The following is a 13419-nucleotide window of genomic DNA, read 5'->3' as shown; positions in this document are numbered from 1 at the left end:
GATCTCACATGCCGCGGAGCAACTAAGCCCATGTGTCACAACTACTGAAGCCTGTGCGCCTACAGCCTGAGCTCTGCAACAAGAGAAGCCACTGCAATGAGAAGCCCGTGCAGCACCACGATGAAGAGTAGCCCCCGCTCTTCGCAACTAGAGAAAGCCCGCGCAGCAATGAAGACCCAACGCAGCCAAAAATAAATAAATAAAAAATAAATAAATTTATAAAGAAGAAAACAAAAAGATGGCAGAAGAGTTGAAAGGAAAAAAACCATAGTTAAAGTCCTTAATCATCCATGTCGTTGTGATAAAGGAATGTACAAAGTGACAAACAGGCTTTATATTTCAGTTAACTTTCTCATTAGGCATGACAACTGGAAGGTTTATCTAAATTTGTTTCAAAGAATTTTTAGTATCTGAAGACACAGAACCTTCCTGGGCTACATGGTTCCTCTTAAGTGACAATGATCAGTTAGGTTCCCAAATCAATTAGGAAGACAAATCCTGTGGTTTCCTAATCCCCCACTTCCCTATTTGGCCTCTGGTGTTGAGGAAGGGGAGAGAGGACATTAAAAAGAATACATGTAGTATTTTTTAGACACTTGCTATGTACTTCCCACATGTGGCATGGGGAGAGAAAAAATATGAAGCATCGTTCCTATCTTCAGGAAACCTATAAAGTATAGCTGGAGAGACAAGAGCATTCTTACATAGAAGTCATCATGTGACACATTACTACAGAATTACTCCCTAATTTATGTAATTTATTCCCTAATTATGTATTCCTATAGGAATACAGTACTTGTAGGGAGAAATCAGTAGGGTAGGCTTGGAGGAGGAGACAGAACTTCATCTTTGCCTGGAAGGGAGGATAGGATTTGGACAGAAAGCACCAACATCCTATCTTTTCTTTCCTATTTCATTAGCTGCTGCTGAATGTGTACTTAACACAGTAGTATGATTCTACTGGACTGCTAATCACCTACTCCAGTGCAAAGCATCTTCCAGAGCACTGCACGAGAGTCTAAGAAGAGAAGTCAGGGAAACTAAAGTCCAGCAAGGAGACAAAGTATTATTACCTAAATATCAGAAAGTATTTCCCAGTGTCTTAATAATGTCACAAAAAAGTCTCCATTAGCTCTAAAAGAACATCACCACAAAATACTGACAGAGACAGGGAGCAGGTATGTTATATACACAGAAACTACTCACAACCTTAAAAAATTACCCATGTTGTATCACTCTCTGTAGATGAGATAACACTATGCTTGTCCCCTGGTGATGGCAGTGGGCATGCATTTGCACCAAGTCATCCACATCTGCCCACCCACTTCCCTATGACCAAAAGCTCACTGAAATTAAGGTTCAGGCAGTAGCCACAGAATGGACTGAAGGTACAACTTGTACCCATATATACTACAACCAGAATCTTGGCTGGATGTCCACCATCCTCTTATGCATTGCTTGCCAATTTTCTTCATATCAGGATACACTGGGGTAAACAGAGGATTTGGATGTGGCTGGGAGCAACTGGTTTAGAAACCCTGGCTCCCCAAGACCACGCCAGCTCACCTCAGGGACCAATATTTCTGCATCTCTACACCCATTCCCTTGGCCCATTAGTTCTGCCTTCAGCACATAGGTCAGAAAGCTCTGTTCTCACTACCCCACTTCATAGGAGCCTCAGGCCCAGTTTTTTTTTTTTTTAACGTTAGTTTGTTTTTATTTTCATAAGCGCCTGTTAAATAAGGGCATAAGGACTTCCCCTGGTGGGGCAGTGGTTAAGAATCTGCCTGCCAATGCAGGGGACACGGGTTCAAGCCCTGGTCCAGGAAGATCCCACATGCTGCGGAGCAACTAAGCCCGTGTAACTACTGAGTCTATGCTCTAGAGCCCACGCGCCACAACTATTGAGCCCACGCGCCACAACTACTGAAGCCAGCGTTCCTAGAGCCTGTGCTCCACAACAAGAGAAGCCACCGCAATGAGAAGCCCGTGCACCGCAACGAAGAGCAGCCCTCGCTCGCCCCAACTAGAGAAAGCTCGCGGGCAGCAACGAAGACCCAATGCAGCCATAAATAAATAAATAAATAAATAAATTATTTTTAAAAAAAGGGCATCAACACGGGCCTTGGAACACAGAGAAGCCACTGAAAACTTGGTCTGTGTTGAGGTAGGCTTGTCATCAGCTCCCATTTCCATGTGAGGTCAGAGAAACCTCAGCCACTTGGAGGAAGCCTTCCTAATCTCAGGAAGAGGTGTCTACCACCCCCACACCCTCACCCCCCCCTTCCCCAGCTAAGACTCTGCACCCAAGGGGCACCTAGACATGGGAGTGTGGATGTGGTAAGCCTTGTACAGCTGCTGGACACCCTCAGAAAGCACAGGCTCACCACCACTGCAGCTGGAACAGTCCTGAAAGTAGACTAGTTTTCTCAGGTAAGGGGTGGGCTGCCTAAGACTCCCACCCACTCCTACCTCACCCCTTGTAGATGGTCCTCTACAGGCCATTCCCTGCCAGCTGACCTGTAACAGCTCTGCTTACCGTCTTCACAAAGTATAAGCTATCTTCACTGTCCAGAGGCACAATTCTACAAGAGGAAATTGATGGGAGAGACATATATTAAATTTACAGTGTTCTCTTTTTTTCAACTTGGAAGCAACTCACACTCAGATCTCTCTCAGGGATTTTCAAAACACTGGGTTGCATGTATGCAGAATTCCACTTGGAGGGAACTAGGTTCAGCCCCCAACCCACCCTAGTCTTTCAGTGGAAAGCATTCGGGGCAAAGGGCCTCAGCTGAGCACAGCCACCTCCAAGCCCAGCCCTGGAGTGATGCCACTGCCAGGTGTAGAAGGGTGAAAAGATCATCCATGCCAGCAGTTACAAGGTAGTTGCTCTTCATTTTGCTCCTAAAACTTGCCCCCAGTGAGGACACACCATAAACATATACTTACCTTCCCTGATTATTCACAGCATGTATATGAAAAGCCATCTTGGAGCTGTAGACCCAAAACAAAATAAAACAAAAGTCAGTCTGCTTTTGTGACCACTGTGTTGGCATCCTCCCCAGACACCTGCCACTGCAATGCACCTGTGCTGGGCTCTCACAGCCACCAGTGAGGTGTGTGTCGTCCTTACCTGCCTTAGGGTATCATGCCATCAACAAACATGGGGTCAGTGTCTGACTCCAATCACGGCCCTGCCTCTGTGCAGATTCTCAGGGCTATCTTGACTCTTGGACAGAGCAGGAGAGAACTATGTGATTGCCATCCATGGCAGATTGAGAGTAAACCTCTACTTGCCCCAGGCCTCTGGCCCACAGCTTGACATATTCTCCTGCTCCTCCTCCTCTTCACCACCTTTGAAGTCAAGCTGCCAGCCCTGCTCGGAGTCAGACTGCTACCCACAGTCAACTGCTATGTAATAATGGGCATGGTCAGGCCTTCAGAACTGAGGAATAACCAGAAAACCCTTTTGGCATCAACTCTTTTTGTAAAAGAAAGTTTCTAAATTGAATTAAATTTAATTTTTTTGCCTTAACAAGTACTAGTCAGTCATATGCTAACTTCCCGTGTCCCTCTTGGGAGAAGATTTGCTAATTTGGTGCAGTTTGAGGGAAGTGACCATGTGAAGAGAAGGAAGTGGGGCTCTTGGGTGGAGGGCTGGCCCTGGAAGACTCTCCTCCTATTGCCTGGAATGTATTCTCTCCTTGTTCTTTCCTCCAGCCAGGGTGGTACACCCCATGCACAGGAGGCCATGGGATTGAGAGTGTGGCCTGCCCTAGAAAGGCAGAGTGGGCTAGGCAAGGCCCCGAGGACAGGAGGAATGGAATGACTTTGTCAGCCATGCCGATGATAAGAGAGGAGAACCCACTGAGACAGCAGCTCCCATTCACTTGCCCAATCACTCTACAGGGCAGGAAGATGATGAAACAGATGCACAGAGAGCTCCCTATCTTGCCCAAGGTCACACAGCTGGAAAGCAAAGAAGCTTCCTTAAACTCAGGTCTGCCAGGAACAGACAGTTCAGGTCAGCACACAGCCTTAAGGGACCAAATTTCCTCTAGCCCTCCCCTCTCGTGGTCAGAGCTACAAGATTCAGAAGACCCAGAAGAAAGGAAAAGAAACCTGAAGCAAGCCTACAGCTTTGCACAAAAGAGTTCTGGTTCTTTCCTACACTCCTGGAGCTATAGCAATAGAATTCTTCTTGTTAGATCATTAACTAACTTAGTTTTCCAAATGTTCCTTCTCACTACCCAGGGCTGCAGATGTAAGAAAATGTGGGGTATGGAACTGAGGTACCACAGGGCACATCCCAGAAGTGTCCTTAAAGAAACTCTCTGATATTGGTGTCTTTTGTCTCCTTCACAAAAAAGTACACCAAGTTGTCCTCATATGGGACAGAAGCTTGAGTGGACTGGGTTCAAGAAGGTTTAGCTATGGACAAAGACTACACAGAGATCCACTGTGATATGCCAGGACATGTGTGATGGGAAGACTGCCAGGAAGCCAAATTCCCAGACCTTCTAGACCCTGAGACATGGCCAGGCTCAGGGGTTTCTACCATCTGAGAGGCAGATGAGGCTCAGGGCAACTCTCTTCTAAGCAGTGACCATCTTCATGTGCCCAGGGCCCCTAATCCTAACAAACCTCACCACTCATGTCCCCAGCTTCATCTTTGTAACCTCTGAACCCAGGTCTGTCAGTTCTAATACTGATCTGCTTCCCATTCCAGCCTCAGGCAGTGTGTCTGACTCTCAAACAGTTCCTCCATCCTTGGCTCCTTGGCCTCTCAAATAAAACCCTGATCATGAATGACTCTCCTTCACATATCTTATTGATTTACTGGAACATTTCTCAAAGGGGAGACAAAATATCAAATACAAAGAAGAAAAGGGTTTTTAAAACACAAACATTAAAGAAAAGCTTTTATAGACAATATCAGTTATTGCTTACTGTAGGGCTGCCTTAAACTGCATCAACTCAAAGGAATTTAACCCAGATCCAAAGGTCTGCTCAGCTACCTCCTTGGCCTGTAAAATCAGTAACAAAACAGAGACAATTAGCTTTCACAGCAGGAAAGAATACATTTAGAAGGGCCCTTCTCACATATGGCCAAGAGAACACTTCCCATCCCCTCTAAGTGACTACTTTGTATACATCAATAGATTAAAGTGAAAACATCTTGTTAGGGGAAACAGGAGCCTGCTTTCTTTGGTCTGGGTTCACATGAAAACACTTCATTCAGGCAGGTGGGCACTGGAACCTGATCTGGTGACCTGTAACCAGCTGGGACGGTGCCATTGTGAGGCCTGGAAAAGCGCTTTCTCCTCCCCTCAAGATATCACTGCCCTCAGTGTTTCTGCCCAGATGCTAAGCACATTCAAATAACTAAAGTTATAAAAAATCAGTTAAAAAACAAAGGTGCAGAACTGATACTGAAGAATAACCTACTGTTTTGCATAAGCTTTCAGCTAAAGGGCTGAGAAATCCCAAGTACAGGGGGAATCAAGTTCAGTGAGGAGGGAAGATGGCAAGGAACTGGTGACAAGGAACTGGTGACTAGGCGATAGTCTCTTTGATATCTACAACACAACCTTTCCAATGTCAAATGGTTTGCTTCAGGAAAGGTCCTATTGGCACTGGGAGGCATCAAGCCAACTCGTTCTCATCTGTCACTGGGTCAGATATAGAATCCAACTCAGCACAGCAGGTTAACCACAAAACAGCAAGGAAGTAAACGGTCAGAGAAAGGGAACACATGTGCCTGTCTAGGAAAGACAAGTTAGAATTTCTAATCTTTAGTTAATTTTTTAAAACACAGGATTATAGGAAATAAAACTATGTAGCTCAAAATCAACTTATCTAACTTTATTAAAATTCACAGAACAATCTATATTTTTCTTTATTTTTTAACTTTTGAAAGACTTTTAAAAAACTGCTAAGTAAAACAATATACTACAGAATGATTTTTTTTTAACACAACCAGATATCTACAAAGAAGTGCTGATTAGCTGTCATTCATAAGACAAGCTCAGCACACTAAAGGCAACTCTTTGGTGCCCAAGTTCACACACAAAATTAAGTACTATAAGGTGTCCAAATTAAAAACAGATCGATCAAAAGTTTCACATTAAAATAACTACTAAGGAAAAAGAAATGCGGTATTTAAATTACCTTTGTTAGACTGGAAGTTTTAGCATAACATGCAATGGCAGCCAAAACAGCCTCAATAACAGCAGCATATACCTGTGACAAGAGCCTACTTTAAAAACAAAAAATAAGGGTTAACTACAGCATCACAAGGTTTCATCAAAAGCTGCGTGCACATAAATGACATTCTCTAAGAAAAAGATTTTTAAACAGAATGAGAAAAGTATAATAACAGAACTTGTTGATTTCTAGACCTTTTAAAAGCTATATGCCCCGTTCCAATTTTTACTTTGCTCTTGTTAAACCATGATAAGAACCACCTTTTCTTAATTCTGCTCAAAAGACCAACCTTCCCTGTTTGTGATCCAAGAGAAGAAAACTATGTAGACTCCCTGACCCTCTACGAGGACCCGAAAGGTATCATGACACAGACTTGCTGCTTTTCCAGGAACCAACCACAGCACACCTTCAAGTCGTCTCCTCCCCAGGCCTGCTAAGGGCTGGCTGCTACTGGAACCTCAGGGTGGGACCCCTCAGGGGGCAAAAGAGATTATCCAATTGAAGAGAAGACTCGCTCCACTTAAATGAAAAAAATTTTTTTTTAAATTGGGGTATAGTTGCTTTACAATGTTCTGTTAGTTTCTGCTGTACAGTGAAGTGAATCAGCTATACATATACATATATCCCCTCTTTTTTGGATTTCCTTCCCATTTAGGTCACCACAGAGCACTGAGTAGACTTCCCTGTGCTATACAGCAGGTTCTCATTAGTTACCTGTTTTGTTTTGTTTTGTTTTAATTTTATTTATTTATTTTTGACTGTGTTGGGCCTTTGTTGCTGCACACGGGTTTTCTCTAGTTGCGGCGAGTGGGGGCTACTCTTCGCTGCAGTGTGCGGGCTTCTCATTGTGGTGGCTTCTCTTGTTGCAGAGCACGGGCTCTAGGTGGGCAGGCTTCAGTAGTTGTGGCACATGGGCTCATTAGTTGTGGCTCGCAAGCTCAGTAGTTGTGGCTCATGGGCTCTAGAGCACAGGCTCAATAGTTGTGGCACATGGGCTTAGTTGCTCTGCGGCATGTGGGATCTTCCTGGACCAGGGCTTGAACCCGTGTCCCCTGCACTGGCAGGCAGATTCTTAACCACTGCGCCACCAGGGAAGCCCTAGTTATCTGTTTTATACATATTAGTGTATATATGTCAACCCCAATCATCCAGTTCATCCCCCACCTTTCCCCACCCCCGCCTTCATGTCCATATGTTTGTTCTCTATGTCTGTGTCTCTTTTTCTGCCTTGCAAACGGGTTCATCTGTACCATTTTTCTAGATTCCACATACACGTGTTAATATATATTTGCTTTTCTCTGAGTTACTTCACTCTGTATGACAGTCTCTAAATGCAAATTAATAGCCGGAGACCACTTTCTAAATAGCTCACCTGATCTACAGAATAGAGTATGCTTTTGAGGGGAAGCATCCCCTGCTCCTGCCCAACTTTGTGCTTCCTATCTGACTTCACACTTCCCAAAGACATTATAAGGTTTTTTTCTTGGGACTTCCCTAGTGGCGCAGTGGTTAAGAATCCGCCTGCCAATGCAGGGGACACGGGTTCGAGCCCTGGTCCGGGAAGATCCCACATGCCGCGGAGCAACTAAGCCCGTGGGCCACAACTACTGATGCTGCACTCTAGAGCCTGTGAGCCACAACTACTGAGCCTGCGAGCCACAACTACTGAGCCCGCGTGCCACAACTACTGAGCCCGCGTGCCACAACTACTGAAGCCTGACTGCCTAGAGCTCGTGCTCGGCAACAAGAGAAGCCACCACAATGAGAAGCCCACACACCACAGCGAAGAGTAGCCCCTTATCGCCGCAACTATAGAAAGCCAGTGAGCAGCAATGAAGACCCAACACAGCCAAAAATAAATAATAAATAAATTTATTTAAAAAGGAAGGTTTTTTTCTTTGCCAGACAGGGAATGCCATGAAGATTCCTAGAAAATCCAAGTCTGGTTCCCTTTTGGGCAGGGTTTCTCAATCTCTGCATTTTGGGCCAGCTAATTCTTTGTTGAGAGGTCTTCCCTGTGCATTATAGGATGTTGAGAAGCATTCCTGGCCTCTCAGTAGTAACCTCAGTTGTGACAAGCAAAAATGTCTCCAGACACTGCCAAACATCCCTGGGGATGGGGGGTTGGGGAGGGACTGGTGGGAGTAATGTGGTAGAACTGCCCTCGGTTGAGAACCATTGCCTTAGGGGAAGGGGACCCAGGGTCTTATTAGGAAAATTACAGAGAGAAGGGGCTCATCCACAAGGCCTCAAAGGCAAGGGAGGGGTTTGGCAAGTAACTGCCTTATCTAAGAATATATTTATTTTTAAGCCTGAGAATCTTGTAACAGGTAAAGAAAGGCGAAAGGAGTTTTGTAACAGGGAAGAGCAAATTCTGACTCCACGTTGGTTCTGTTTCCTTTACTTTAACCTTTGCTTTTCATTGCTTTTGTTATTATTATAATCACTATCTATAGCTGTAAGCATACACAATGGCCTGCCACAGGGAACCCTGACCCTCTGCCTGACTGTTAAACTAAAAGGCCTTTGTTCAGCTCACAGAGAGACATCCTGACCCTGCCCACCTGTGAATGGCTGCAGAAAAGAAGAAATTAACACAACCCCTTCCCAGTGCAGGAGATATTCTGCAAGACAAACGGTCTTTTTACTTTACTGCTTCACCACCTCTCCCTCTCTGATTCTATAAAAGAAACTGGCATCCAAACCCCCGTAAGATGGTTATTTGGCCACCTTCTTGGTCTGCCGAATAAAGTCTCTACTCCTTGCCTCAACACCTCGTCTCCCGATTTATTGGCCTGTTGTGTGGCGAGCAGAGCGAGTTTGGACTCGTCAACAGTTTGATAGCAGGAAGAACACAGAAATGATCTGGTCTAACACTCTCATCTTACAGAAGAAACAAGTAGGGCCTGTAGAGGAACTCAGGTCTGCTCTCAGCCTGGTGCCTTTCCATTGTGCCACATCACACTGCCAACACCTTCAATTTCCTCCTTGGCTCTCACACCACACCTCTGCATTGCAGGTAAGAGATTTGAATAAGGTAGAAGAAAAAGAGAAACAACACATAACAAAATGACAGCTCCAAGGTTCAACATATCCTGAAGATTGTTGACCAGGCCATGGCAGAGGGGTATGTCCTGGTAGGTAGGTAAGTGCCCGTCAGGGACACTGCCAAACAGCTTGGCCACTTCCAGGTATGACAAGAATCCTCCACATCTCAACACTAAGGGCAAAGATTTATAGAGGCCAAAGACATATAAAGATATCCTTACTCCCTCCCTCACCCAGCTTAATTCAAACATCACTCAGTACCAACACTGGTTCAGGCCAACCCCCTGCTTGGCCTTGTCCTATACAGACCCTCAAGGCATGAGTTCAGTACAAAGCTATCTGGCTTCTGACTCATAGAAAGGCCTGGACAGGAGGCCTGAGACCCATGATTAGGGAAGGGCCTGCTCTATGCATGGATGGTGCTGCTGTTGCCTTCAGTAGACTCCATTAGGCCCCAATTCCACCAGCCCTGTGACTTAAACAAGTCTCCTGATGTGGGCCCAAGCACCTCTCAACACCAGTCCCTGAAGTAGAGCACCAGTGACTTTGGTTTAAGCAAAATGTCTACGGGTCTAGAATGAGGGTCCAGGGCAATGGCTAAGCACAGCTGGCATGGAAACACAAACAAGTGCAAAGTAAGACTATACATATCCACCAACACGTGAGAATGTGGTTGACTTGCTGCTAACGTAAAGAAAACCCACACACAAAAATTGTATGCACACTACAATTACAGCTACACAAAACCTATATGTATAATTAAAAAAAAACAACAAAAAGATACACATTAAGATACTAATGTGTGGGGCTTCCCTGGTGGTGCAGTGGTTAAGAATCCACCTGCCAATGCAGGGGACACAGGTTTAAACCCTGGTCCACAGGGGACACGGGTTTGAGCCCTGGTCCAAGAAGGTCCCACATGCCATGGAGCAACTAAGCCCATGTGCCACAACTACTGAAGCCTGCGTGCCTAGAGCCCATGCTCTGCAACAAGAGAAGCCACCGCAATGAGAAGCCCACTCATTGAAGCCCGCTCAAATGAGATTGCCCACTGCAATGAGGAGTAGCTCCCGCTCACCGCAACGAAAGAAAGCCCGTGCGCAGCAACAAAGACTCAACGCAGCAATCAATCAATCAATGTATTAAAAAAAAGAGATACTAACGGGTCGTGTCTAAGAAGAGGAATTATGGTTAATCTTATTTTTTTCCCCTCATTTCTCAAATTTTCAAGTGTGATTATATTACTTTATATTTTTCCAACAGAGCCTTATGGGTTCTACCCTAGAGATTCCGATTCAGTAGTTCTGAGAACTACTATAGCCTGGGAAATGTATCTTTTAAAAAAGATCCTTAAATGATTCTCTGTGGCCTGTCACTGTTAGCCTTTGGGAAGCACAGACCTAACTAGTTTATGCTAGGATATTTAATTAGGTAATAACAGAACTCTATTACCTTCATAATTCTGAAAGAAAATCCCTTTATGGAATTCAGAAATTCCTGCATTATTATGGACTGATTACATCCTCCCAAAATTCATATGGAACCTGTAATCCCCAATGTGACTATATGTGGAGATAGGGCCGGGCCTTTAAAAGGTAATTAAAGTTAAAGGAGGTCATAAAGTGTGGGCTCCTAATCCATAGGATTGGTATCCTTATAAAAGGAAGAGATGCCAGGGACTTCCCTGGTGGTCCAGTGGTTAAGAATCCGTCTTGCAATGCAGGGGACATGGGTTCTATCCCTGGTCGGGGAACTAAAATCCCACATGCCATGGGGCAACTAAGCCCACGTGCCACAATCAGAGAGCCCGTGTGCCACAACTAGAGAGAGAGAAGCCCACATGCCACAACTAGAGAGAAGCCCGTGCACCTCAACGAAAGATCCCATGTGCCAATGCAGCTAAAATATAAATAAATATTTTTTTTTTAAAAAAAAAGGAAAAGGCACCAGAGATCTTTCTCTCTCTCCATGTAAGCACAACACTAAGAAGGTGGTGGTCTGCAACTCAAGGAGAGAAGCCTCACCAGAAACCAACTCTGCTAGTACCTAGATCTTGGACTTCTAGTCCCCAGAATTGTGAGAAAATAAATTCTGTTGTTTAAGCCACACAGTCTGTGGTAATTTTTTACGGTAGCCCAAGCAGACAAGCATTAATGAGATTACTTCTTGTCTTTGGTTTCCTGCTATACTGGGGGGCGGGGGGCGGGAGAGAAGTCAACACTAGGCCCTTTCTAGAGAGTTGCATGGCCTGAGTTGAGATCCTAGCTCTGTTCCATAAGTCTCAGTGTCAAATTCAGAGGAAACACCTCTCAGACCAGATGTGGTTTCACACAGGTTCTACCAATGGGTTTCAGGATGTTTTATTTTTTGGAAAGCCCTATTAAAAAATGCACTATATAGAAAATATATTAAGAAGCGTTATGCCACTTAAATGCATGGGTGTGCAGGCAGGAAGTCTCTGAGTCTGGAGAGAGGAGCAGATGGCAAACCTGGCAGTGTCTCTAGCCTAGACTTCAAGATGAAAGACAGGGGCTGGGACATTCTGGGAGACTACACAGCTCTACTTTACTTACTTATTTTACTTATTTATTTATTTATTTACTTATTTGGCTGCATTGGGTCTTAGGTGCAGCAACGTGGACTCCAGAGAGCACAGCCTCGGTAGTTGGGGTGCGGGCTTATTTCCCCTGCAGCATGTGGGGATCTTAGTTCCACAACCAGGGATAGAACCCACGTCCTCTGCATTGGAAGGTGGATTCTTAACCACTGGGCCACCAGGAACGTCCCTCTGCTCACCTCTTAAGCCAAATGTCCTACCCAATGCTGATCTCAAAAGGAGGTAAATGGGACAATCTCAACATCTGAGTAACTCAATGTGAGAAAGAAAAAAATGTAATAGAAATGAAGACTTACATTTGTTCAGTTTTCTTGGGCAGCTTGTTGTCATCTCCTGTGAAAGAGGACCATGTATTAAGAATGTGACAAGATTACAGGAGATGCAAACACTTTCACAAGGAGGCTAGAATTTCTTAATTTGAAGATGTCAAGAACTTTTTTTCTTTTGAGTTAAATACTGTACAAGCACAAACAACAGTGAAACCTAGTTTCTGCCAGTATCCTCCCAGACCATCATCCCTGACACTGACCTTGACAACCAATCAGCATCACCACTAAACACCAGAGAAGACATGTAGAATCTTCATCTCTGGAATGTTTTTGCTTTTATTTTTAAATTTTTAAATTAGGAGGTATAAGTAAGCAGGCTCAGTTCTGCCTCTTTCTTCACCTCCTTAATTATCCAACCCAAGTCATGCTTCTTTCAGAGTTTCCTGGCTTATATAACAATGCTCAGGAGAAAACCTGGTTTCTGATGTACTCTCCTCTGTGGAACAGTGCTGGGACCCTCATTCATTCAAGAGTTCTTCTCTCTGTCTCTTTGGATGTCTGCAGCTTCTGGTTACCCCAGCAAAGAGGATAGCCTCAGTCAGCCTAGCCTTTCTGAATGGCTCCTCAGCATAGAGCACTTGCTCCTGTCAATGTTCCCAGCTTATGGGTACCCTTCTACCATGGCTCTTCCTCACCTTCCTCACTAGAACAACAGGCACCTGGCTGAGTCATCCAAACTCCCATTGCAGCCCATATCTCCTCCTGCTATCTCCAACTACAGCTGACGCATCTTTGCCTTCCCTCTGATACCAAGCACTTGGTCTCACACAGGATTGGACCTAATATATATTGAGCTGATAATTATTCCTCCTGAAATACATTGTGAGAAATGTGTTAGGCACATCAACAAGGAATTACAGGCTACAAAATGAGTTTCTGAGGAAAGTAGTAAATCTCAAGTCCACTTCTAGTTCATGGGAGAAACTTTTCATTAGATAAGTTGATGAGATGACAACTTATATGGACTTACCCAAGTAAGGAACATGAGTAGCTCCAAAAAAGTATGTTCTTGAACAAGCAAGGGGTCCCTTTGGTGAAACACACTGTACTACCTGGATATCAGAAAAAAAAAAAAAAGTAAAGAAGGAGCAGGGACTTAAGTGTGTACTGTTAGAGAAACAAAAAGTGTATAGTTAATAGAAATCCATTTTATTTTACCAACAGCTGATTTATTATTTTTTAAACGCATAGGGGAAAAGGTCACCTTTTTTTTTT

General features: G+C 44.4%; 1 protein-coding gene across 4 annotated transcripts in view; it reads right to left on the bottom strand.

The window, feature by feature from the left end:
• Nucleotides 1-13419, bottom strand: part of DNAAF9 (dynein axonemal assembly factor 9) — a 148380-nt gene that overhangs the window by 63074 nt on the left and 71887 nt on the right. For 3 of the 4 annotated variants that reach the window (XM_030847592.2, XM_060284267.1, XM_060284268.1), the window contains 6 exons: nt 13175-13256; nt 12172-12208; nt 6175-6262; nt 4954-5030; nt 2953-2997; nt 2540-2585 (listed from right to left, as the gene is read on the bottom strand). In XM_030847592.2, coding sequence (XP_030703452.2) covers nt 2540-2585; nt 2953-2997; nt 4954-5030; nt 6175-6262; nt 12172-12208; nt 13175-13256 — 375 coding nt within the window. The remainder of the gene's footprint in view (nt 1-2539; nt 2586-2952; nt 2998-4953; nt 5031-6174; nt 6263-12171; nt 12209-13174; nt 13257-13419) is intronic. The other variant, XM_060284266.1, reaches the window with a different exon arrangement.

The sequence above is a fragment of the Globicephala melas genome, chromosome 15 (assembly GCF_963455315.2).
Source record: "Globicephala melas chromosome 15, mGloMel1.2, whole genome shotgun sequence".
In the NCBI taxonomy this organism is placed as follows: Eukaryota; Metazoa; Chordata; class Mammalia; order Artiodactyla; family Delphinidae; genus Globicephala; species Globicephala melas.
The sequence above is the reverse complement of the archived record's forward strand: the minus strand, read 5'-3'. Positions and strand labels throughout refer to the sequence as shown.